Genomic DNA, 22,329 nt, shown 5'->3' with positions numbered 1-22,329 from the left:
CCATGGGCACCATATTGGTGAGCCCCACTGAACTGCACAGGAACCATCAGGAACTTAGGACTTTGAGATGCTCAACCACAAAGGGCTCCTAACTCTGCATAACAGGAAAAGTTCTACTTTTAAGGCATTGTAGCGCCCAGACCCGATCTTCTTCGTTGCTCCTTTGCAGGCTCAATGTTACAGAAATGATAAAACTGAAGATACAAGCAACTTTTGTGACTAAAGAAATGCACACCACCCAACGCCACATCTTTTAAAAGAGCACTTTGTATTTTTTTGGTTAAAACTGCACGCCCTAGAAATACAATAAAATTAATTTTTTTACATTTGGAATAAAAAATATGGTTCGATGACAAATATTTTAACATCTTTTAAAAATAATGGTGGAAGTTCAGAAGGCACGTGGCCAAAGTGCCCAAACACTGAAAGCATGAGCAGGGAAACGAGAAATGGAGAAACAGCCACCCAGCACCAATAGTAAAAAGAGCTCCCTTCTTCCATCGATAGCCACTGCCTTTATTTATTTAAATAAATAGTGCCATCATTGTGTTTCATAGTAGAGTAGGAGTCATTTCTTAGAAATGAACTGGACGATGCACAAAGTTGTGGTGAGGTGGGGAAACCAGCTGACTAATGCCCGGGATGGTTTCAGTCGACTTCTGTTGTCCCACATGGCCTTAAGAACTCATTTCCTCTTTCATGAAACCACTTGTTTGATACTGTAAACAATAAAAGTTTTCGTTAGAACTGGGGCACCAGGCCCGTATGCAACCGTCTCACGTTGGGCACTGCGGAACAACATTTAGCTGAAGCAGAAAAGGGGGAAAAACTGGTTGCATTGCACACATTCCTCCATTTATTTCCCCCTTCGCCACATAATATAGACAGTAGAAACGAGATAAACACACTGGAACCAACCCCAAATCTAAATCTTGTGATGCTTCAAAATTAAAGGTCCGATCCATCCCACATGTGCATGCAGGATGGGGACTGGGAAAGGACTGAGCTCTCGTTCCCTTTCTGCCTGGCCATTGACCACGGAACATGGGCACTCATGGGAGTAACTTGTGCTCAGCACCCCGGGGGTGAAGAAGGAGAGCCAGGTGCATCTATGGATCTTCTGTTATGATGGCATGCCACACCCAAGGGCCAGCGGAAGGGACAAAGGTTCCCCACTCCTGCCTAGTGCTTAGCGAGCCTGTCCTAAAACCAAGGACCTGGGAGTCTTACTTACCCCACTTGCACCCTACTAACACCGGACATGCTGCATGCCGTGTCCGGTAATCACCTTCTCCACTTCTGAAGAGGTTATACCAAAATACCGCAGTCCCCTGAAAGTAAAAGAAAAGTCTTCACTGAAATAAAAAGTACTGTTTGTGCATGTTTCTGTGGGCATTTGCCACCAAACCTATAGCTTACGTTAATACAAGAAGACCACAATCACTTCCAGTCACCTCCTTGCTTATAAATTTCCCTGTTGCCGCTTTTAACAAGCTTGCAAAGGTAGCATTGTTGGGCTCAGTTCTCACATCACACCAATCCACCATTTAAAACAAACTATGGTTTACTGTGAACAAGTAGCATTCCGGTGCATGCCGAGTGCAGCCAATATTAAAGGGGTCTGCTGTCAGCCCCAATCACTGGATAAGTGTCATGGGAACATCTGTGCAGCATGCACCAGAATGCTATTTGTTCACAGTAAACCATAAGGTAAAGGTAAAGGGACCCTTGCCCATTAGGTCCAGTCGTGACCGGCTCTGGGGTTGCAGCGATCATCTCGCTTTATTGGCCAAGGGAGCCAGCGTACAGCTTCCGGGTCATGTGGCCAGCATGACTAAGCCACTTCTGGTGAACCAGAGCAGCACACAGAAACGCCGTTTACCTTCCCGCCAGAGCGGTACCTATTTATCTACTTGCACTGGCATGCTTTCGAACTGCTAGGTTGGCAGAAGCAGGGACTGAGCAACGGGAGCTCACCCCGTCACGGGGATTCGAACCGCCAACCTTCTGATCAGCAAGTCCTAGGCTCTGTGGTTTAACCCACAGCGCCACCCGCGTCCACAGTAAACCATAGCTTGCTTTAAATGATGGTTTGGTGTGGCATGGGAACTGGGCCAATGTCTAGAAAGTTCCTGAAACAATGAACATCTTTCAGGCAGGGAATGATTTTAAAATTCAGGCAGATGCTTCCTGAATCAGATTTAGCAGATGGCCTGATTGTATTTTTTTTAATTAGTAGTGCTGGAATGTGCTTACTTTTAATCATTTTGCATTGCAAATCTAAGCCCAGAAATCACAATCACATTTGTTAATCAAGCCAGTTTCCACACCATATGGTCAACTGGGCAGGAGGGGTGTGGAACACAAAGAAGACTGGGAAATATTTAGAGCAAAAACAGTGGTCATAGCAGTTTTAGTGGGAAAACATGAGTAATAGACAAGTTCAGCTGTTACCTTCTTGGGCCAAATTGCTGCTCCAAAGTCTGGGAAAACTGTGGCACCTCCAGCTTCTACATCACTCATCTGGGGGTGGGGAGAATATGCATAAAAGTCATCTATGATTTGTAAGACTGCACAGATTAATGTATCATTTCCTCTATAGAAATGTTAAGTCAGTTACTCCTGTCTGACTTTTAAAAGCTTATAAATATGAGATGCCTAAAATCAATGGCTAACAAGGGAGTCTTAAAATGCTTAAGAAGCCACAATCCATAATCTAATTAATCAAAGCAAAGGATCAATTAGGTTATGGGTTGTGGATTAATCTGGATAAATAAAAGCATTTTTAAGGGACCACCCCCCCGCGTTAGCCAGTGATTTTAGTTATCTCATATTTACAGGGTTTCAAAAGTCAGACAGCGTTAACTGACTTACAATCTGGTTTAAAAATAAGTATGGTGCCTGCTTTCAATTGAAATTAATAGTGGAGTCCTATGCATATTGAAAGTCTCACTGTGATCAACAGAGCTTATTCCCTAGCATGTGCGTTTATGATTGTAGCCTGAATCCCCTCCAGATTTTTTTATTTTTATGGTACTCATTTGGTGAGAAAAAGCAACATTGCCATTTAGCCACATGTTTCCTTAGCAAATTTGAAGCATACCTTGGCACTGATAACACTGCTCAATTATACATGTCTCGGAGTGAGTCATTTATAGGTCTGACATGCGGCAATAAAACAGACACTGCTCTATTTCTGTGTTAGAGTAATTTCAGGTCAGTGAGCCACCAACTTGTACTGTAATGGAGTGACACTTACTTCCATGCAATTATTTGAATCCTAAGTTACCATTCTGTTTATGCAAGGATTGGGAGGGGGAATAACCATTTTTGCCAACTACTTCCTCCATCTGCACTATAACACATACCATTTCCAAGGTCCACCAACTCTCAGGAACAGATTTCCAGGAGTGCAGTTGGTGCAGAGTGAAGTGGGAAACAGAAAATCACTGTTCTGTGAACAGAACTCTGTTCTGTTGCTGGAGGTCAGTTAGGACCCTAGCCATTGTGTTTAATTAAGGCAAGGAAGTAAGATTCCTCTAAAGAGGTATAAATCAGATTCAGCTCATTTCAAAGATGAATCCAAAGCTAGTGGCAGCTGTGAGAAGGAAAATACTGTGACTCTGTCTAGTCAGTGCTATGTGGAATAGCTGATGTGGAGATGAGAATTTTTGAACAAAACAGGTTTGAAGATTCGTATGACCCATTAAAGACTACTAGGTCATTAAAACACTTTCTAAAGTATACTGACTCCTCCTTGACTGGGAAGTCAAGGAGGAGGAGGTTACAGCGGCTATGATTAAGTGGTCACAAGATTTTGGGCACTCAATAACTACGAAGCAGTGGGAAAACCTATGGAAAATAAACTGGAATTTTACAGCCTGTTACTCTCTGAGAAAGAATTTTCTTAAAATGCAGCATCAGTGGTATTTAACCCCTTGGAAACTGTCCAAGATGTTCAAAAGTGTCCCAAATAACTGCTGGAGGTGTAAAGAAAAGCCAGGTACCCTATTCCATATGTGGTGGCAGTGTAAAGAAATCAAGGTGTTTTGGGAGGATATCCACAGAGAATTGGAAAAAAATGTTAAAAATATCTTTCAGTAGGAAACCAGAAGCTTTCCTTTTGGGAATCACGGGTTAAGATATTCCTAAAAAGGTTAAAGAGATCTTCTTATATGCTACGGTTGCAGCAAGAGTTCTCATTGCAGCAAATTGGAGAAGTGATAAAGTCCCATCAAGATTCAAATGGATTCAAGAATTGGCTGAATATGAAAATGTTTTACAGATGGTATATCACACCGGTAAAATTAGCAAAAATGTATAAGACATGTAATAAGTGTTGGAAATGTAAAGAAAAAGAAGGAACATTTTACCATATGTGGTGGGAATGTAAGAAGGTGGAAGGTTTCTGGGATGCGATTTATAATGAATTGAAAAAGATGTTAAAATTTACTTTTGTTAAGAAACCAGAAGCCTTTCTTTTAGGAATTACAGGGAAAGAAATAAGAAGAAAAGACTGTAAACTCTTTCAGTATGCAGTTACAGCGGCAAGGATTTTATTGGCTCAAAAATGGAAACAAGAGGAATTACCGACAATAGAAGAATGGAGATTGAAATTGACAGACTATGCGGAACTGGACAAATTAACTGGGAAAATCAGATATGCCCGAGACCAAAGGTTCATCGAAGACTGGAGAAAGTTTGTAGAGTATTTGAAAAATGTATGCGACATACAAACAACGCTAGTGGGGTTTCGAGAGGCGCTGTAAAGACTGAGACATATTGTCAAAAAAGAAATAGAAGGGAGAGGGAAGATAAACGGCAATATGTGTAAAGGGAATGCGTAATTAAGAGATAAACATGGATGATTGCCAGGGAAGCTGAAGGAAGTCCAAAAGAGATGTTTTGTTACAATTTGGTTAAAAATGTATAAATGTATTGGAAAACTAATAAAAATTTATATATATAAAAAAAGAATTGGCTGAATATGCGGAATTAGATAGCATGTCAGAAAAAAAATAAAAATAAACCAAAACAGGTATTTATCTCAAAATGGGAAGTTTTAAAAATATACTTGAAAAATAATAATTGTAGTCTAAGGTCAGTTGCAGCGTTCAAATAATTTCAGTAGCAGTGTTAAGAATGTTGTAAAACCTATGAATGGATCAAGGGATATTAAACTTGAACAAAATTAGTTATGCAATGGCAGTGAACAAATAATACAGAATCTGTAATAAGGAATAGATGGGAAATCTAGTTGATAGAAAAAGACCACTTTTATTTTATGATTTGAAGGCTATTAGTTGATGTATTAATTCCTTTCTTTTTTGTTTGGTAGTGATGGAAATTTTTCTTTTTCTGTAATGGTGTGTTAAAGTGAATGGTAACAATAAAATCTTTTAAAAAAACCCAAAAAAACTACTAGGTTGCCATATAGAGGCTGTTTTGATATATGCACAGGTATGCACAGCAAATTCAAAACAACAATGGCAACATAACACCAGGAACCAGCAGCAGCACTCCGCTAGCCCAAAGTCTTGAAAATACGCCCACTTGATTTAATTGTATATTACACAAACACACAGAACCCCTATACTTGCAGACTAGTTATAGCTATACCTGTTGAACACATTTTTATAATACACAAAGATACTGTGGTGGTCCCTAATCCTTTGGAACTCCCATTCCTCAGTAGTTCACATGCCCTTTACATTGCAGATTTTTAAACATTTTTATAAATACGTAGATATATTATAATTTATAAATAAATAGTACCTAAATCACAGCTCTTACTGAAACCACAACTATAGCAGGTAGCTCAGCAGAGCAGACTGAATTCTTTGACAAACAAGAAGAAGCACAATGAATTCTCTGTCGCAGATATTGTGACTATGTGTTATGTTGAAAAGGACCAAGGAAATCTCCACATTCAAGGTCTACATTGGATGGCCACAGGACTGAGACCAGGACCAGTTTAACATGTTCTTGAATCACCAGGGTCAGAGCTGACCTTCTCATAGTGAGACAGGTAGGCACCCAGTGCTCTCTTCTCCTAAAAGAACCCCTGAACTACATGGGTTGGTTGTGCATGTCATGTAGAACATGTCGGACTTGCGTTCGACCAAGCGACTCTTCTGGAATCGCCCTCCAATGATAATTAACGGCCTGAGCCTTTGATGAGGATCTAAGCACGTTCCCATTACGCAGAGTATCCAGCACAGGGAAGGAGCTGAGATAGTATGAGCTACATGGCTAAAGAGTTTTATTTCTAATTACGCAGACAGAAAAGAAACATCCTCTCTCTGTGAGAGCAGAGAGCAACTGAAAAACAAAGGAACAGGAAACCAGTAACATCACATCCGTCTCCTGTCTTCCGTGAGGCTTCCAACAGTATGGAATCTCTGGAATGTAAACAGAGTCTTGTGACTCCAAAGCACTGCACAGTGGCAATAAACAGAAACTAACAGAACAGAGGCATGGAAGTGTGATCTGGATCTGTCTGGTATGTGAGCATGTGGACCTGCTAAGCCCACTTTGGCTAGATCTAATGCTATTGCTGCAGGGCTGACCCAGAGAGAAGGTGGTTCTCAGGCTGCAAAAAGGTTTAGCCACCCCAGTCTACAGCTTAGTAAATAACTACATTTCATGCAGTAAGTTGTATTTATGCCAGTGGCATGACAAAGAGGTCTCACTCCACATATACAGGATTGGTCATACTTACATAGCTTAAAAAAGTGGCCACGCGATTCCCAGTCCCTAAATGCTTGAAAACATCAGGTTCCTCTTTCTATAAAATTAAATGAAAGTGAACTGCAAACTTCAAGCACGCATAGAAGGACACAGAGGTACTTACATAGTTAAGAAACGTCGCTAGCCTATTTCCATCCGATTTGAGTGTGTTGTCAAAGGGTCGCTGAAACAAACAAGAACTTTAACCCAACTTCCAAGGTTCCCTGTTTGTAGCTTTGGAAAGCAGGGAGTGCAGCCCTGATCCTATGTGCATCTATAGTGTTTGAGAGGAAGTTGTCCAATGGAAGTTATCCTAAGGCAATTCTGCACTGAACTGCAGCCTTTAGAATCCCAGGCTAAATAGTTGGCTAGCTTATTTATTAATGTGACATAGCATACAAGGCCACTATAGCAGCTACACAAAGCCAAAGCTTTGTGTTTCATCCTGTGACCAAACAAGGTTTATTCCACACAGGCACCATGCATGCTGGTAAGGTGTGAGAGAATTTTTTAGCTGCCCAATCAGCATGTATGGTAAATTTATGGCTGACATCCATGACACTATACAGGTAAGTGTTATCTTGGAACATCACTGCAATTGGCCTTGCTTTATTCCTAAGATCACAGGTAGCTGGATCACAATGTTTCCAAAATGTGGAAATAAATTGAACTGCAGAGAAACCTGTGGCCGAGCCAACAGACCTGTGATGGAGACTAGAGAGGGTTGTGTGAGTGTGCCCATGTGGCTGCGTACTACTGGTTGGAGAAAGAATGAGCAGCGCTTGTAGCCCTGTTCCAAAATCAGCCATGCCTGCACAGCTGCTCCTCAGTGCATAAAAATATGTCAGATCTCATTAGGAATCTCTCTTATATCTAGCTTGACCCTTAAAAATTATGTATGCTTAGCAGGAACACAGAACAACTTTGAAATTGAAATCTTACCCGTGAGAAGTCAAAGTGTGGTTCATACTGTCCTCCCATGCCGTAATTAGCAACCTAAGGTAGGAAGAAAACGACAAAAGAAAAGGTAATGAAATAGAAATAAAAGATTTCTTCTGTAGGTTAAAAGAAGAAACCTAGGTGATCTGTTGTATCCACTTGCATAACAAACTTATCCCTCCTCTCCTTTCCTTTGCAGCCCCCAGAGAGCAGTTCAGTCTTGGACATATAGAGCAATGGTTGATTAAGTAATAATAATAATAATAATAATAATAATAATAATAATAATAATAATTTATTATTTGTACCCCGCCCACTCTGGGCGGCTTCCAACAGAGATGAAAAATACACTAAAATGTCACATATTAAAAACTTCCCTGAACAGGGCTGCCTTCAGATGTCTTCTGAATGCCAGGTAGTTGTTTATCGCTTTGACATCTGATGGGAGGGCATTCCACAGGGCGGGCGCCACTACCGAGAAGGCCCTCTGCCTGGTTCCCTGTAACTTGGCCTCTCGCAGTGAGGGAACCGCCAGAAGACCCTCGGAGCTGGACCTCAGTGTCCGGGCAGAACGATGGGGGAGGAGACGCTCCTTCAGATATACTGGACCGAGGCCATTTAGGGCTTTAAAGGTCAGCACCAACACTTTGAATTGTGCTTGGAAATGTACTGGGAGCCAATGTAGGTCTTTCAAGACCGGTGTTATATGGTCTCGGCGGCCGCTCCCAGTCACCAGTCTAGCTGCCGCATTCTGGATTAGTTGTAGTTTCTGGGTCACCTTCAAAGGTAGCCCCACGTAGAGCGCATTGCAGTAGTCCAAGCGGGAGATAACCAGAGCATGTACCACTCTGGCGAGACAGTCTGCAGGCAGATAGGGTCTCAGGTCTCAGCCTACGTACCAGATGGAGCTGGTAAACAGCTGCCCTGGATACAGATTTGACCTGTGCCTGCATGGACAGCTGTGAGTCCAAAATGATTCCCAGGCTGCGCACCTGGTCCTTCAGGGGCACAGTTACCCCATTCAGGACCAGGGAATCCTCCACACCTGCCCGCCTCCTGTCCCCCAAAAACAGTACTTCTGTCTTGTCAGGATTCAACCTCAATCTGTTAGCCGCCATCCATCCTCCAACCGCCTCCAGACACTCACACAGGACCTTCACCGCCTTCACTGGTTCTGATTTAAAAGAGAAGTAGAGCTGGGTATCATCTGCATACTGATGAACACCCAGCCCAAACCTCCTGATGATCTCTCCCAGTGGCTGCATGTAAATGTTGAAAAGCATGGAGGAGAGGACAGAACCCTGGGGCACCCCACAAGTGAGAGCCCAGGGGTCTGAACACTTATCCCCCACCACCACTTTCTGAACACGGCCCAGGAGGAAGGAGCGGAACCACTGTATGACAGTGCCCCCAGCTCCCAGCCCCTCAAGACGGTCCAGAAGGATGTCATGGTCGATGGTATCAAACGCCGCTGAGAGATCCAGCAGAACTAGGAAACAGCTCTCACCTTTGTCCCTAGCCTGCCGGAGATCATCAACCAGTGCGACCAAGGCAGTTTCAGTCCCATGATGAGGCCTGAATCCCGACTGGAAGGGATCCAAATGGTCCGCTTCTTCCAGGCGTGCCTGGCATTGTTCAGCAACCACTCGCTCAATCACCTTGCCCAAGAATGGAAGGTTTGAGACTGGGCGATAATTGACCATTGTGGCCGCATCTAAAGATGGTTTTTTAAGAAGCGGTGTAATAACCGCCTCTTTCAGCGGGTCTGGGAAGGCTCCCTCACGGAGGGAAGCATTCACCACCCCACGAAGCCCATCGCCCAGTCCTTCCCGGCTAGCTTTTATTAGCCAGGATGGGCAAGGATCCAGGAGACAGGTGGTTGGCTTCACTCGTCCAAGCAGCCTGTCCACATCCTCGGAGGTAACAGATTGGAATTGATCCCACACAACTTGACCAGACAGGACTCTAGCACTCTCCCGCCCCGGCCCTGCTCCCACAGTGGAGTCTACTTCTTCCCGAATCTGAGCGATTTTATCTGCAAAAAAATTTGCAAAATCATTGCAGGAGAACATGTGGCCCGTACTGGGCCTCAATGTTACAGGTGGTTCCGCTAAATTGTGAACCACCTGAAAGAGTCTCCTGCTGCTGTTTTCTGCAGATGCAATAGAGGCGGTGAAGAAAGTCTTCTTCGCCGTCGCTATCGCCACTTGGTAGGCTCGACGTTGAGCTCTAACCTGTGTCCGGTCAGATTCGGAATGAGTTATCCGCCACCGGCGCTCTAGCCGTCTCAACGATTGTTTCATTGCCCTCAGATCCGTGGAAAACCACGGGGCTCTCCGGGCTCCATGCAATCGGAGAGGGCGCTTCGGAGCCAAACAGTCAATAGCCCTGGTTAACTCCACATTCCAGCGGGCCACTAGGGAATCGGCTGAAAGGCCATCAACATGGGATAAAGCATCCCCTACCACTCTCTGGAAACCATTTGGATCCATTAAGTGGCGGGGGCGGACCATCCGAATCGGTCCCACCTCCCTGCAGAGGGGATGGGTCGCAGAGAAGTCCAGTTGCACCAGGAAGTGGTCTGACCATGGCACTTCTTTCATTTCGCTTTTACTTAGTGTCAGATCACCAACATCCGTAGAGGTAAACACCAGGTCCAAGGCATGTCCGTGGCTATGGGTTGGGCCAGACTTATTCAGGGACAGCCCCATGGAGGCCATGCTTTCCACGAAGTCCCGAGCGGCCCCTTGTAAGGTCGTGTCGGCATGGATGTTAAAATCCCCTAGGACAACCAACCTAGGTGTTTCCAGGAGAACATCCGCCACGACCTGAAGCAGCTCGGGCAGGGAATCCTTGGTGCAGCGGGGAGGTCGGTACACCAAAAGGAATCCTGTACTGCCCCTATTGCCCAACTTCCAGAACATGCACTCAGAAAACTGGGTCTTCCCAATAGGACGCCTGGTGTAAACTAATGACTTCCTAAAAATCACTGCAAACATGACCTGGGTTGCTGTGCGTAAGAGAAACCTGGTGGACAAGCAGCGGCAAGGACAGGCCCATCTGCTTCATCCAACCAAGTCTCTGTTACACATGCCAGGTCAAGTCCCCCATCCATGATCAAGTCATGGATGGCAGTGGTCTTATGAATCATTGACCTGGCATTGCACAGCAACACTTTCAGGTCATGTGGGTATCCCTTGCTGATTCCAGTATTCATCCGGTCAGGACCAGACCCGGAGGCAGGGATAGTCTTCAGACAACGACTAAACCTGCCTCCTCTGTAATGACATGGTCTGGTCTTAGCGTAACTCCTCCTCCTACCCGTGATCACTGAGAACGGTTGTCCCAGTGCATTCCCCCCTGTGAAACATATCCCAGCCATTTTGTGGACTGGGGCCCATTCCCCGGCAGCCCTGACCCCTCCCCTTAAGAACAAAATAACCCCTTTAAAAAAAACAACAACAAAAAACCCAATACAAATAAAACAGTACAAACAAAAAACAACAAAAATTACAAAAATTACAAAAACATAAAATCAAACAAATTCCCAGGCCCAATAAACATCCACCCCACCCCACCCCCCACATACAAAAAATTCAAAATAAAAATTTTAAAACATTTTAAAAGCACTCTGCACCCCTCCAGCAGTAACAGCAACTGTCCTAGTGAGGCCCGTCAGGCCCTGCCCTGGGCCAGGTGGTAAGTGGCAGGAAGGAGCAGGGCCCCATACACTCACACAGGAGAGTCCTCCTGGGCAGCCGAGCGCAGCAGTCCTTATGAGGCTTCAGGCCCCGCCCCAGGCCAGATGGTGAGTGGCAGGAAGGAGCAGGGCCCTCAGACACTCACATACAGGAGAGTCCTCCTGGGCAGCCGAGCGCAGCAGTCCTTATGAGGCTTCAGGCCCCGCCCCAGGCCAGATGGTGAGTGGCAAGAAGGAGCAGGGCCCTCAGACACTCACATACAGGAGAGTCCTCATTCGCATTGAGCAGACTCATTGAAACCAATGGACTTCCAAGTAATTTAAGCTTACTGATTTCAATATATATCTCAGTTGGACATCACTCAAGAGTCTCAGATGATAATGCTGACATAATGGAAATATCAGACAGTTAGTTGGAGATGTAGGATGTGAAGAGGGAGAAAGTATTATGAAGTGAAAATGGCTTGTTCATGACTGAATTCCACAATTGTCCTGGATGGAGCTCAAAAAACAGCAGCTGGGGAAGACATGGTCTCCACCCACTACTGCATTCACAGTTCCCATTGGCACACTCTGCCCCATGAATCCACACTCAGCTCTTCAGCCTGCTCTATCTGCCAGAAGCTATAGCATTCCCTAGTACAGTGGTACCTCGGGTTAAGTACTTAATTTGTTCCGGAGGTCCATTCTTAACCTGAAACTGTTCTCAATCTGAAGCACCACTTTAGATAATGGGGCCTCCTGCTGCTGCCGGCTGCCGGAGCATGATTTCTGTTCTCATCCTGAAGCAAAGTTCTTAACCTGAAGCATTGTTTTTGGGTTAGCGGAGTCTGTAACCTGAAGCATATGTAACCTGAGGTACCACTGTATCTGGTACTCCAACGCACTGAACTGAGATGAACCAAACCAATATGGAAACACCTCAGCGCTGAAAATCTGATTCAGATAAGGGCCATAATCAAAAGCGGTAATTTATATGTCAAGCTGCTGTGGGGGGTTGCTGATGCAGCACTCCTGGGTGCACATGTGCATTCAGAGACATCCCTGGCGCCCACATGGTCCCTTTCTACCTGCGAAATTAAGCCTTGAAAGAAGCAATCTGTTGCAGCCGGTAGACTAGGCTGCAGTGTGTGCTTGGTTGCAGGGGACTTGTGGTTCCCACAACACTTTCTCCAAATTGCAAATGGGCCCATAGCTCCCCAAAGTTTGGTGATCTCCTGGCTACGACCTGCCCAGCAGGAGGCTTGCAGAAGGAACATAATATTATCTTTCCCTTCCCTCGCCTCCTTTTTCGATTCCGTTTCTGTAAGTTATGGCCCCACAGAGTTAACAAATGCCCCTGCTTCATAAATTGCAGAATGGAGACTGCGGTACTGATTGTCTCCCATGCCTAAGGAAGAATAACTGGCAGTGTGCTTTTGTACTTACCTGCAATAGTTCAGCTGTTTTCACTGTTAATCCTGTGATCTGCTCCATTCGATGATTCACTTTGGCGATAACAAGATCGTCATTTTCCTCCAGCCATGAACTTGCAGAGGAGAAGATTTCACAGAGAAATTAGACCATTTTCTCCAATCACTGTAAAACGAAGTATATTCCCATCCACCCCCTAATCCACAGCTCCCTGCATTTTTTGCTATTCTGGCTGGGGTTGGTGGAAGCTGGAACCCAACAACACCAGGAGATGTTCCCCATTCCTATCTTTATCCTATTGCTATCTTTAAAGAGAAGTTGACAAATTGCTTCTGTGAATGCTCAGTATGTGTTCAGTTTATAAAAAACATAACCCCCCAAATTCTCAAAGTTTCACCTTTCATCAACAGTACTTGGAAATGACTCCTACAGAAATGAGAATGATAATTATCCTCGGACAGCTTACCTTTTAGACACTCGGTAGTTTGCCACAGTTAATACGCCCGTCTTGGGGTCACGTACGGTAGCTCTTGCCAACTGTTTTCAAAAGAAAGGCAAGGTTTAATAACTTCAGCAGGACACATACACACAAATATTACTGACAAAATTAATACAAGTTGCTCCCCCCCCCTGTCCTTCATTCACAACCTTCCCATTTCTGCATCGGATAAAACTCTGTGTAAAAATGTTATGGGTAGATGATTTTATCATGTATACTGAGAAAGATGATATATTGCATTACTGGCAATGATAAATTTATCTCATATGAATTATAACTCCATCAGAAGATTTATATAAACCATACTGTCTAAGAAACAGGTTTCGGAGAACAAAACAAGAGCCTCCAACCTTCAGCTGTGATAAACTCTTGAAGATTACATCTTGCATTAGTCAATGTAACGCAGAAACAAACAGAAAGTGACTGTGTAAGAGGAAAGGAGTCCATCTTTTTGTTTACGGGCAGGGTTGGGTAAGGGCTGATTGCAGAGAAGCCTCCATAACCAAGCCTTCCGATGTTTTGTACTGAAACACCCTTCAGCTCCAGCTAGCATGGAGTTGCTGTCCCAAACCTCCGGATTTCAGATCGGGGAAGGCTGCTCTAATGGAAGTGCCAGACACAATGAATGAACACACATTATATCTGCCAATAGGTCTGTACCAGTCCTGGTGCCAACTGCTACTGACTGAAACAGACCAGTAAAACCAGGATGGGGGGGCACAGTCACAGCACCTGACCAAGCATCATTGCACCAACGCCTGTGATCGGAATGGCTTCTTCTTTGAGGCGAATGCACTTAAAAGATGCTTCTGGAGTGCTGCTAGAGTTGGAAGCATCTTTAGATTTAGATCAGGGGTGGGGAACCTTTTTTCAACCCAAGGGTCATAATCCCCTTCAGGGAAACCTTCCAGAGGTCATACCTCAACAGCTGGTGACTCAATAACAGGGCCTTGTTCATATTTGTACTGTATTCATACTTGTGCTATTTGTTTCTCATTAACAGATGCCGCCTGAACAGTTAAAACTGCATACAGCAAGAAATATTAAATGCATTCGCAAGACTAGTGTAGCTCAGTGATTCTGATGAGGATTAATTATCCTCAAAGAAAGGGGAGAGGATTCCTAGTATTTCTAATATATCAACACAAAGGACTTAACTGGGAAAAACAGATTAGTACAAAGATTTGGCACATAATTGCTCTGAAAGGCAGCAAATTCTAATATGGAACAGCAGCCTGATCCAGAACTGGGCTTTGAAGGATAGCATGGGGCCCTCAGTTGCTAACCCAGAAACAAGAGAAATAAGAGGAGGGAATGGTGTTTATGAAGATGGAACTGGCCAGCAATCCATTTTGGGCAATGGTGAGGGGCCCTGGCCCACTAGCCTCCATCATTCCTCAAAGTCATCCTCCAGTAAAACTTGTTTCTGTTCAGCAGTTATGATGCTGCCACATTTATTTAAATCAAACTTAGGCTAAGATTTACTGTGTCCATTACAATCTACACAGCAATAGCTGTTTTCCACCTTATCATTCCCCCCCCCCCTTCAGTGTTTGATAATGTTTTCCTCCAGATTCTCTCATACGCTCTGAAATCCGCCTATTAATTTTCTTGTCTCGGCATGCAATTTTTGGCACAACAAAGTGCCAGGATTCTGACTCATCTGCTATTCTGTTGCAGGCTCTTGCTCCACAAATTATGGCCAGAAATTTGATCTGTTGAACTTTAATTGTACAATGAAGTTTTGCTTACAGTGATTAAAATTCTGAGCTCCATATTTATGCCTGCAATTGTCTTATCCTTGCCATACGGTTCCTGTCTGAATGCTTCAGTTGCCATAAACAAGCAAGAAAAGAAAATATACAGCCTACATCCTAATATTAACTAGTGATGTGATATAGCTCCTCAGCAAAATTTGGAATCAAGTCAGCAGTCACACACACCACTGGAGTACTGTTGCAGAAAATGTTTACTTTCCCCCTCCAGTTCTGCATTGACCTGTAAATTCAATTACACCTTCTTATATTAAAATGTCATTGTCTTTATCCAAACGGTGGATGCTAATTTTACCACAAACAGAGCTAAGCAGAAGCCACCAAAGGCTTCAGTAACCACTGGGAACAATTTGCAGATCCTAAGCATTGGAGAATTGTGTAGTCCATGAACATTATTATGAACTCGGCAATTACATATTGAACTTCAGCAATATCACAATAGGCACTGGCATTCCTTTCAGTTGATGGTACACTGTTGCCTCTGCAGCAAACACTTCTCTACACTCTACCGTATAGTACAAGTGGTTATCCACTGAGTACAAGAGCTAGATAAGAAATAAAATTTCCTAACCCAATCACATCTGCATTTGATGAATGTTTTGCAGAGATGATGCAATTAACATTAACGCCAAAAGATTTGTTCCACTATAAATCTTCATTTTTAGCTCACTTGTACTACAGTAAAACAACTTTATTTTAAGCAAAAATATCCAATTCCTTTAGTCTTTCCCCCACAGGCTGAAATCACCATGGTTTCAAAGTAAAACACTTTGTACAGTCCAGAAGTAATGTGATCAGAGTGCATCTCAATTGCTTGCCTAAATACATCAAAGCAAAGTCTGAAGAAGCTGTGCATTTTTTAAGACATGCACACCTTTCAATTTCAAACACCCTGCTGATTCTGAAAAATAAACCTTTCTCAAAACTAGATGTGCCTTCGTTTAAAAACTAAAGCTAACTTCACAAGTAAAATTCCATGTGATTAGGAAGTATCTTGGCAATACTGAGTTACTGTGACTTTATTGAACTGCACTAATTGTTTTGATGAATTTGTTGTTGTTTGCTTTATATGCTATTGTCTTTGACAGTATAGTGATTGCAATGTTTGTTGTTCTTTAATACTATTGTGATTATTGTAGGCCACTTTGAGCTCAACATTCATTTTTGGTAAAGGAGAATACAAAAATTAAACCTACTAAATCAACTCAAATATCATGCTAAAGACTGTCATTCTGGAAAAGTCTTGTGCTTCCAAATGCACCTAGAAATACACCTGGGAAGGATTTTTTTTAAACAACATACATAGAAAACATGCCTGCTGCTTTTCAACTATTTGGGTTTATTCAAAGCTAGGCTAAGTTGCTGTTTTCTAAGTATGAGGTAATGATGAACCATCAGGAAAACACCCCAGAGTTTACAGAGGTGAAAGCCGTGAGGCAGATAGAAGAATTTCAGCCAAGGCAAACTGGCTGATGAACAAAGAGTTATTACTTTAAAAGCATCTCAAAAAAAAATTCATGCTCTCCAGAAGGTATCTGTTTCTTATTCCATCTCCAGGGGGTTACATTCATCTAGCAATAAAGGTAGAAAAGTTATACTGACCCTGTGCTACCGACTTTCTTTTCTGTTACAGCTGCATGAGCAATAAATGCAATTATAATTTCAGTACCAGAGTCTTGTAGAATGCCACATTATGAAAGAGCTATTTTTTAAAAAATTTCATATGAAGGGCCATAGCTCTTGGAAGAGAAAATGCTTCAATGAAAGAGAACCTAGGATCATAGGGTTCAATTCCTGCTATCTTAAGTTAAACGGATTTCAGGTTAACGGGTGATATGAAAGACATCTGAAAGAAACTCTGCAGTGTGTCTCAGTCGAAGTAGACAATACCAAGCTAGACAGGGCAATCCTCTCACTCAATGGTTTTCTTATATTATTATGCTAAAGTATGGTTTAACATGAAGTCAGTGAGTCTCGGGCACTCTCTCCTTTCCTCTCTTTCTCTGGCATGGCTGCAAGGGTGAGACTGGAAGTTTTCACTTCCATTAAAAAAACCCTAACCGAAATTAATCATTATGTTCTTATGTGAGAGGCCAGAGCAGAGTGTACATAAACAAAAAAATGATGGTTTATTGGAACAAGTCAACTTCAAACCATAGTGTATGAAGTTGGCTTGTTTCCTTAAAGTTTAGGGTTGGCTTTAAACCAGAATTAATATTAACCTGTTTAGGGTTTGGACATAGCACTGAAAATGGAAGTGGCATCTTCCTTGGGACAGGGGTAGGCCGTGAGGGTATGCCTTGAAGAAGCGTTAGGCCATGAGGATGACTTCAGTGTTATGCCCAAGCCAGGCAAATACAAGGCAGCTTCATATGTTCTATCAATTCAGTTTTCACTTCTTATTAGAATGGCTTTAAAACTATCCGCAAGGGAGCTCAATAAACAACATAAAAAACAATGTGGCTGCAACAGTTATTAAAAAATGGTTGGGAAAGGAAGAAAAGGGGTCAGAGACTGAAAAAGGTCATTATCAAGTGGTCCAATAGAAATATTTCTCATTTCAGTCTTGTGCCAGGCAGCACAAATTATAATGAATAAAACATTCAAGTCAACATCACTGGTCTAGCGATGCCACAAATCTTGTACTGTGTGTTTTAATGACTAAAGGAATAAAATATTAGCACCCAAGCCTACTAACTATGGCCTAAAATCTCCTTAACTTGTGCTGTCTGTGTCATTCAGACATAGTTTGGAGCCAAGAATGAACTATAGACAGCTATAAAAAGTAAAGAAGAAGAAAATAGTAAGGAGAAGTTTGTGCCTTGAACAAAAAATACACTTAGAAATGATTCTGCTGATGGGTCAAGGAAAGATGCTCCCTATTCCACAATAGAGCTCCAATGAAGTGGTTTGATTTGACTATGGGTTCACTGGCATATTGCAACTACAATATGATTGCATCCTACATGGTGGGGATTCTGCATATACAGGTGGCAACCATTTTAGGCATGCCCAATTGATGCACAGTCATCAACACATGAATCCTTTTGGACCCAGAAAAGGTCAAAATGAAGGCGGAATGGGGTGGGGGGGCTGGGAACAGAACCCTCATGCAAAATGGTCACCACGTGTACGTGAAAATTGCATAACCCAAACCCTTTGGAGACACCCTGCAGATAGCGGAGGAAGGGAAGAGAGCAAAAGAATCCCTAGTACTCTCAGAACCAGTGTGGTGAGCGGGCCTTGTCCCCCAACAAAGGTGGAGAGCTTAAAACCTCCTTATGTGCCTGCTAACTCCAAACAGACTCAGTGCAAAAAGAGCTTTTAAGCTCTCTGTCTTGCTTGGATTTAACTTGTGCAACTTCAGCCAGCTCACCTCCAAACACACATGGCTGAAATTGCTCAAGATAAATGTGTGTAAGATGTGATTATCCTGTAACTTGTTACAACCACTCCTCATGTAGCTGGGACGAACTTTGCTTCATCACAGTAAATCACACTCTTGGAACTAGGACAATGGGCTCTTGACATCTCTAAGTCACCCAAGCTCACTATTTCAATCAAAATATCACATTAGCCCAGTGAAAGACTGACAAAGACTTGAAACACTTACTTTTGGTTTAGCCAGCTCCTTAATCTTCTCTATTTCTTCATCAGATAACACGTCATAGTACCTGACAATGTGAGGGCTGTCCCATTCATCTTCTTCTTTAAAAGGTGCTATAAGGAGGTGGGGATTTTGGTTCCCATTGTGGTACCTACAGAACAACCTCTTCTGTCTTCGAGGTGTCTATGAATAAATTCAGATAAATGTACTATTTTGAATGTTGAGTTTAGGTTCAGTCAAGGTTAATTAATCTCTACATATAAATAGACCAGTGTTATGTCTAATATTAATTGAGCAGTTATGCATTTATAATTTGTTGGGAAACCATCTTCAAGAGTACTCATCTGAGAAAGGTTTCAAGGGGAGCTTCAAGAACAGCTTGACAATTCAACTAATGACCAAGGAGTGTGGTGGGATCTCCCTGACTGGGGATACCGTACCTCTAAGTATCCTGCACTAAGCAGGATGTTGAGAAGATGACCCACAAAGGGACCCTCCAACTCTTATTATTCTATATACCATGTTTGGTAGTTATGTCCCCAAGAATCAAATATAGCAACATGATACTTCAACAGCTCTTCTTAATCATTTCTCACAAGTTAAACTGTTGCTTCTGGAAAAAAAAGGTCTTAGCTTTGATACGCACTGATACGAACAGCAGCAGAAAAGCTGGCTTTAAAGGGGTTTGAGATTATGATTATGAATAAATTGTCAGATATGATTCAAAGGATCATACTGGTTTGGGGGATACAGATGACACCTGTTCAGAAATAGCAACTTTGTGATTTCCAGTCTGATACTGGGTTTGGAATTTTGACTCAGAAAGATTGTTTTGCTTTTGCTTTTGTTTGTTTTCATTAAAAATGACTTAATGTTTAAACTAAAATATTCTGCAATCCTGAAATTCCCTGTGGACTTTTTCAGAAGCCAAAGGGTAGTGTCTGTTTGTTTGGGGGATGCATTCCCAGAATATTTACTGCAGCACGATAGGTTAAATCTGCCTTTGGAATGGTCTTTCTCTCACCATTTTCACACCTTCTCCTCTGCAAAGAGCCTCATAGATTTCACGCTCTGGCAGGTAGTCCTGGGGCCTTTCATATATCCCACCGTGTGCTGTTGGCTCTATCGTATCTGAGGTCTCATTGATTGTCTTGGCTTCTTTTTCTTTCTCCAGCAGCCTCTCAAAGTACCGCATGTTGCTGCCTGCCCTCTCATGACTGGGATCTTGGTTGGGAAAGAAAGGCAAGAGAGAGAGAGAGAGAAAGAGAGGAGACAGATAAAGTGATACTATCTGAGGAATCTGATCAAAGGGGGACTTCAAGCCTACAACATTACACCAATTATTTTGTGCAGTCAAGTGTACTCTCCCCTCCTCCCAACACTACTTGAAAAATAAAACCATGGAAAGCGAGCTCTCTGGAGTCAATTAAAGTTAAGATCTTGATTCTGGTTAAAAGTAAAAAAGAACACCAAGGAAAGAAGCAGTTCAACTGACTCTTTCAGTTTGATAAAGAATACTATTCCTGCTGTACCACATATGGCAGAGGGAGCAAACATGATCCCTCTAGGTGTTATTGGACTCCATTATCCACCACCATTGGCCATGCTGGCTAGGGCTGATGGGAACTATAGTTCAATGCCACCTGGAAGACACAACATTATCTACCTCTGACATATAGCATCTCTTTACCTTTAAAAGGAGTACAAGCTGTACAGCAGAATAAAGGAAGCATCTATTTTCATGATGATCTACCCAACAGAACATGCCAATCAAGTAATGGAATGAGAAATTCTTTGCACTGCCTCCAAAATAAGGTAAATCTCTCTTTCTAGTATGCGTATGGTGGAGAGCAATACAAAGATTGACTCTAAGGTTCAGGATATTTTAGAGATCACTTGCAGAAAAAACTTCAGAACAGACTAGGGCAGGGGGTTGAAATGACAAGAAGTCATTCATTCTCCCCCACTCAAAATCTGCTTTCTGGGCTTAACTTTTTCTCTTGGAGAGGTTGCAATAGCTTTGTGGGATGGGAGAATCAGTGCTTAAAAATAAAAAGGCTGCCACAACAAAAATGGTATTTTGCCACTCATGGATGGTTGGCTTAGCCATGTCACTCACTGTTTGTTTTGCACCGTTAGCCAGAAAAAGAATCCTTGCTGTCATTTTAAAAAAAATCAACCCCTCAATCCACATAAATCTTCATCCCTTATAGAACCAGAGATACAAAGCAAAGTATGCATGTACCATTCTTCAGTGCAAGCACATGGGTTTGTAAGGGTGCCTGCATTGGGGGACATTGCAAATATCTTGCTTTAAATTTCCTGTGGATACAGAAGCAGTGAGAACATGGGTGTGAGCATTCCTTCTGTTGTTCAGTGATCTTTTCCAGTATTAGTTGCTGATGCCTAAGCAACCAGCCAAGGCAGCTAAGCTTTTGCCTCACTCAGAGTCCCTTCTCAAGCTGTTAGCCATGCCCCCAAACACTCTTTGTGAGCTGGGATAGAAATAGAGACTACCATGAAACTGAAGTGAAATGATGTTACTGAAATCTTGAACTGTTACACATTGCTTCTCACCAGCCCTACAACAGACTAGACTGATTAAAAGGAATATGCCTAAATCAGCATTTCAACACTATCTCCCCTACTTCAAAGCCAAATTTAACACCAGCATGTCATCATTCCTATAGGAATCACAAGTGAAGGCTGGTCCATTATGTCAAATGGAGCACTGTCCCCATCAACCTCAGCCAGCCCCCACCTGCCTGCCTTCTTACAACCAGTCCAGGGGGTGACACAATCTGTCAGCCTCTTCCTCCTCTGCCTGTGTTGCCGTTAGAACTCAGCAGGGGAAAGGGTGGGTACAGAGTTAGTTGAATCTACCTGTCATTGGCTCTGGCTCCCTCTACTGTTGGTCTCCCTGCTTTCCCACCTATCACTGCCCCTCCCCCCGGGAATGGCTATCAAAATTTTGCCTGCTAAAAAAAAAATCCAGAACAATGTTCAAGTTTTCATTGTTGGCGTAAGTCAAGGAATACCTAATGTGGTTCCTCCAGAAGTTGCTGGACTCCAATTCCCATCAGTTCCAGCCAGCATGGCCAGTGGTCAGGTGTGGAGGGAACTGTGGTGCAACAACATATTGAGGGCACCATGTTGGCTACCCCAGTTTAAGGGATTTCTGAGAGAAATAGAGTGGATTATTGTTCCAGGTTAGATAAACTGAACTTTAATCCAAGTGACTGACTGATGCCAGATGTCACGAGGCAAAGGAGTGACTCAGAAACCTTCTACGTCTGCTAGTTTGCCAACACCACCATATGTTTCTGAGAGGAATTTATCAAATCTGTCCAAATGTGTGGGGATGTTGATGAATTATGCTCTCTAGACAATTCAGAAATCCTGCTGCAGGCAATGGTATTGCTTTTCCATTTTATATTCAGTGTAAAACATTAACATTTGATACAACATGACACCTCAGAGGGTTTTTAAAAGTTTAAAGTAAGTCAAGGATCATTTAATCACACATTTAGAGTGAAGCTGTAACAGCCAGCAACTAGCAAATGGCATGGAAAATGCATGAAATACCAGGAAAGGGATGGGGTACAGAGCATATAGGAGAGGAAGCTTAAGGGAAAGGAGCCATTTCAGGTCCAGTAACTTAACTTTA

At 42.9% G+C, this 22,329-nt stretch overlaps 1 protein-coding gene across 9 annotated transcripts in view; it reads right to left on the bottom strand.

Annotated features, from left to right (window-relative positions):
* Positions 1-249: 249 nt before the first annotated feature.
* The window catches only part of P4HA2 (prolyl 4-hydroxylase subunit alpha 2), a 50,076-nt gene continuing 27,996 nt past the window's right edge, over positions 250-22,329 (bottom strand). For 6 of the 9 annotated variants that reach the window (XM_083728522.1, XM_083728524.1, XM_083728521.1 and 3 more), the window contains 9 exons: positions 19,687-19,886; positions 18,669-18,845; positions 13,248-13,318; positions 12,797-12,896; positions 7,672-7,725; positions 6,722-6,787; positions 2,455-2,523; positions 1,235-1,331; positions 250-719 (listed from right to left, as the gene is read on the bottom strand). In XM_083728522.1, the coding sequence (XP_083584648.1) occupies positions 649-719; positions 1,235-1,331; positions 2,455-2,523; positions 6,722-6,787; positions 7,672-7,725; positions 12,797-12,896; positions 13,248-13,318; positions 18,669-18,845; positions 19,687-19,886 (905 nt within the window). In that variant the 3' untranslated portion in view covers positions 250-648. Of the gene's footprint in view, positions 720-1,234; positions 1,332-2,454; positions 2,524-5,412; positions 6,006-6,062; positions 6,788-6,853; positions 6,914-7,671; positions 7,726-12,796; positions 12,897-13,247; positions 13,319-18,668; positions 18,846-19,686; positions 19,887-22,329 lie in introns of those variants that run through there. The other 3 variants (XM_083728526.1, XM_083728525.1, XR_014561599.1) reach the window with 2 other exon arrangements.

The sequence above is a fragment of the Podarcis gaigeae genome, assembly GCF_964106915.1.
Source record: "Podarcis gaigeae genome assembly, chromosome: 2".
NCBI lineage: Eukaryota > Metazoa > Chordata > Lepidosauria > Squamata > Lacertidae > Podarcis > Podarcis gaigeae.
This window is presented reverse-complemented; position numbering and strand designations above follow the sequence as displayed.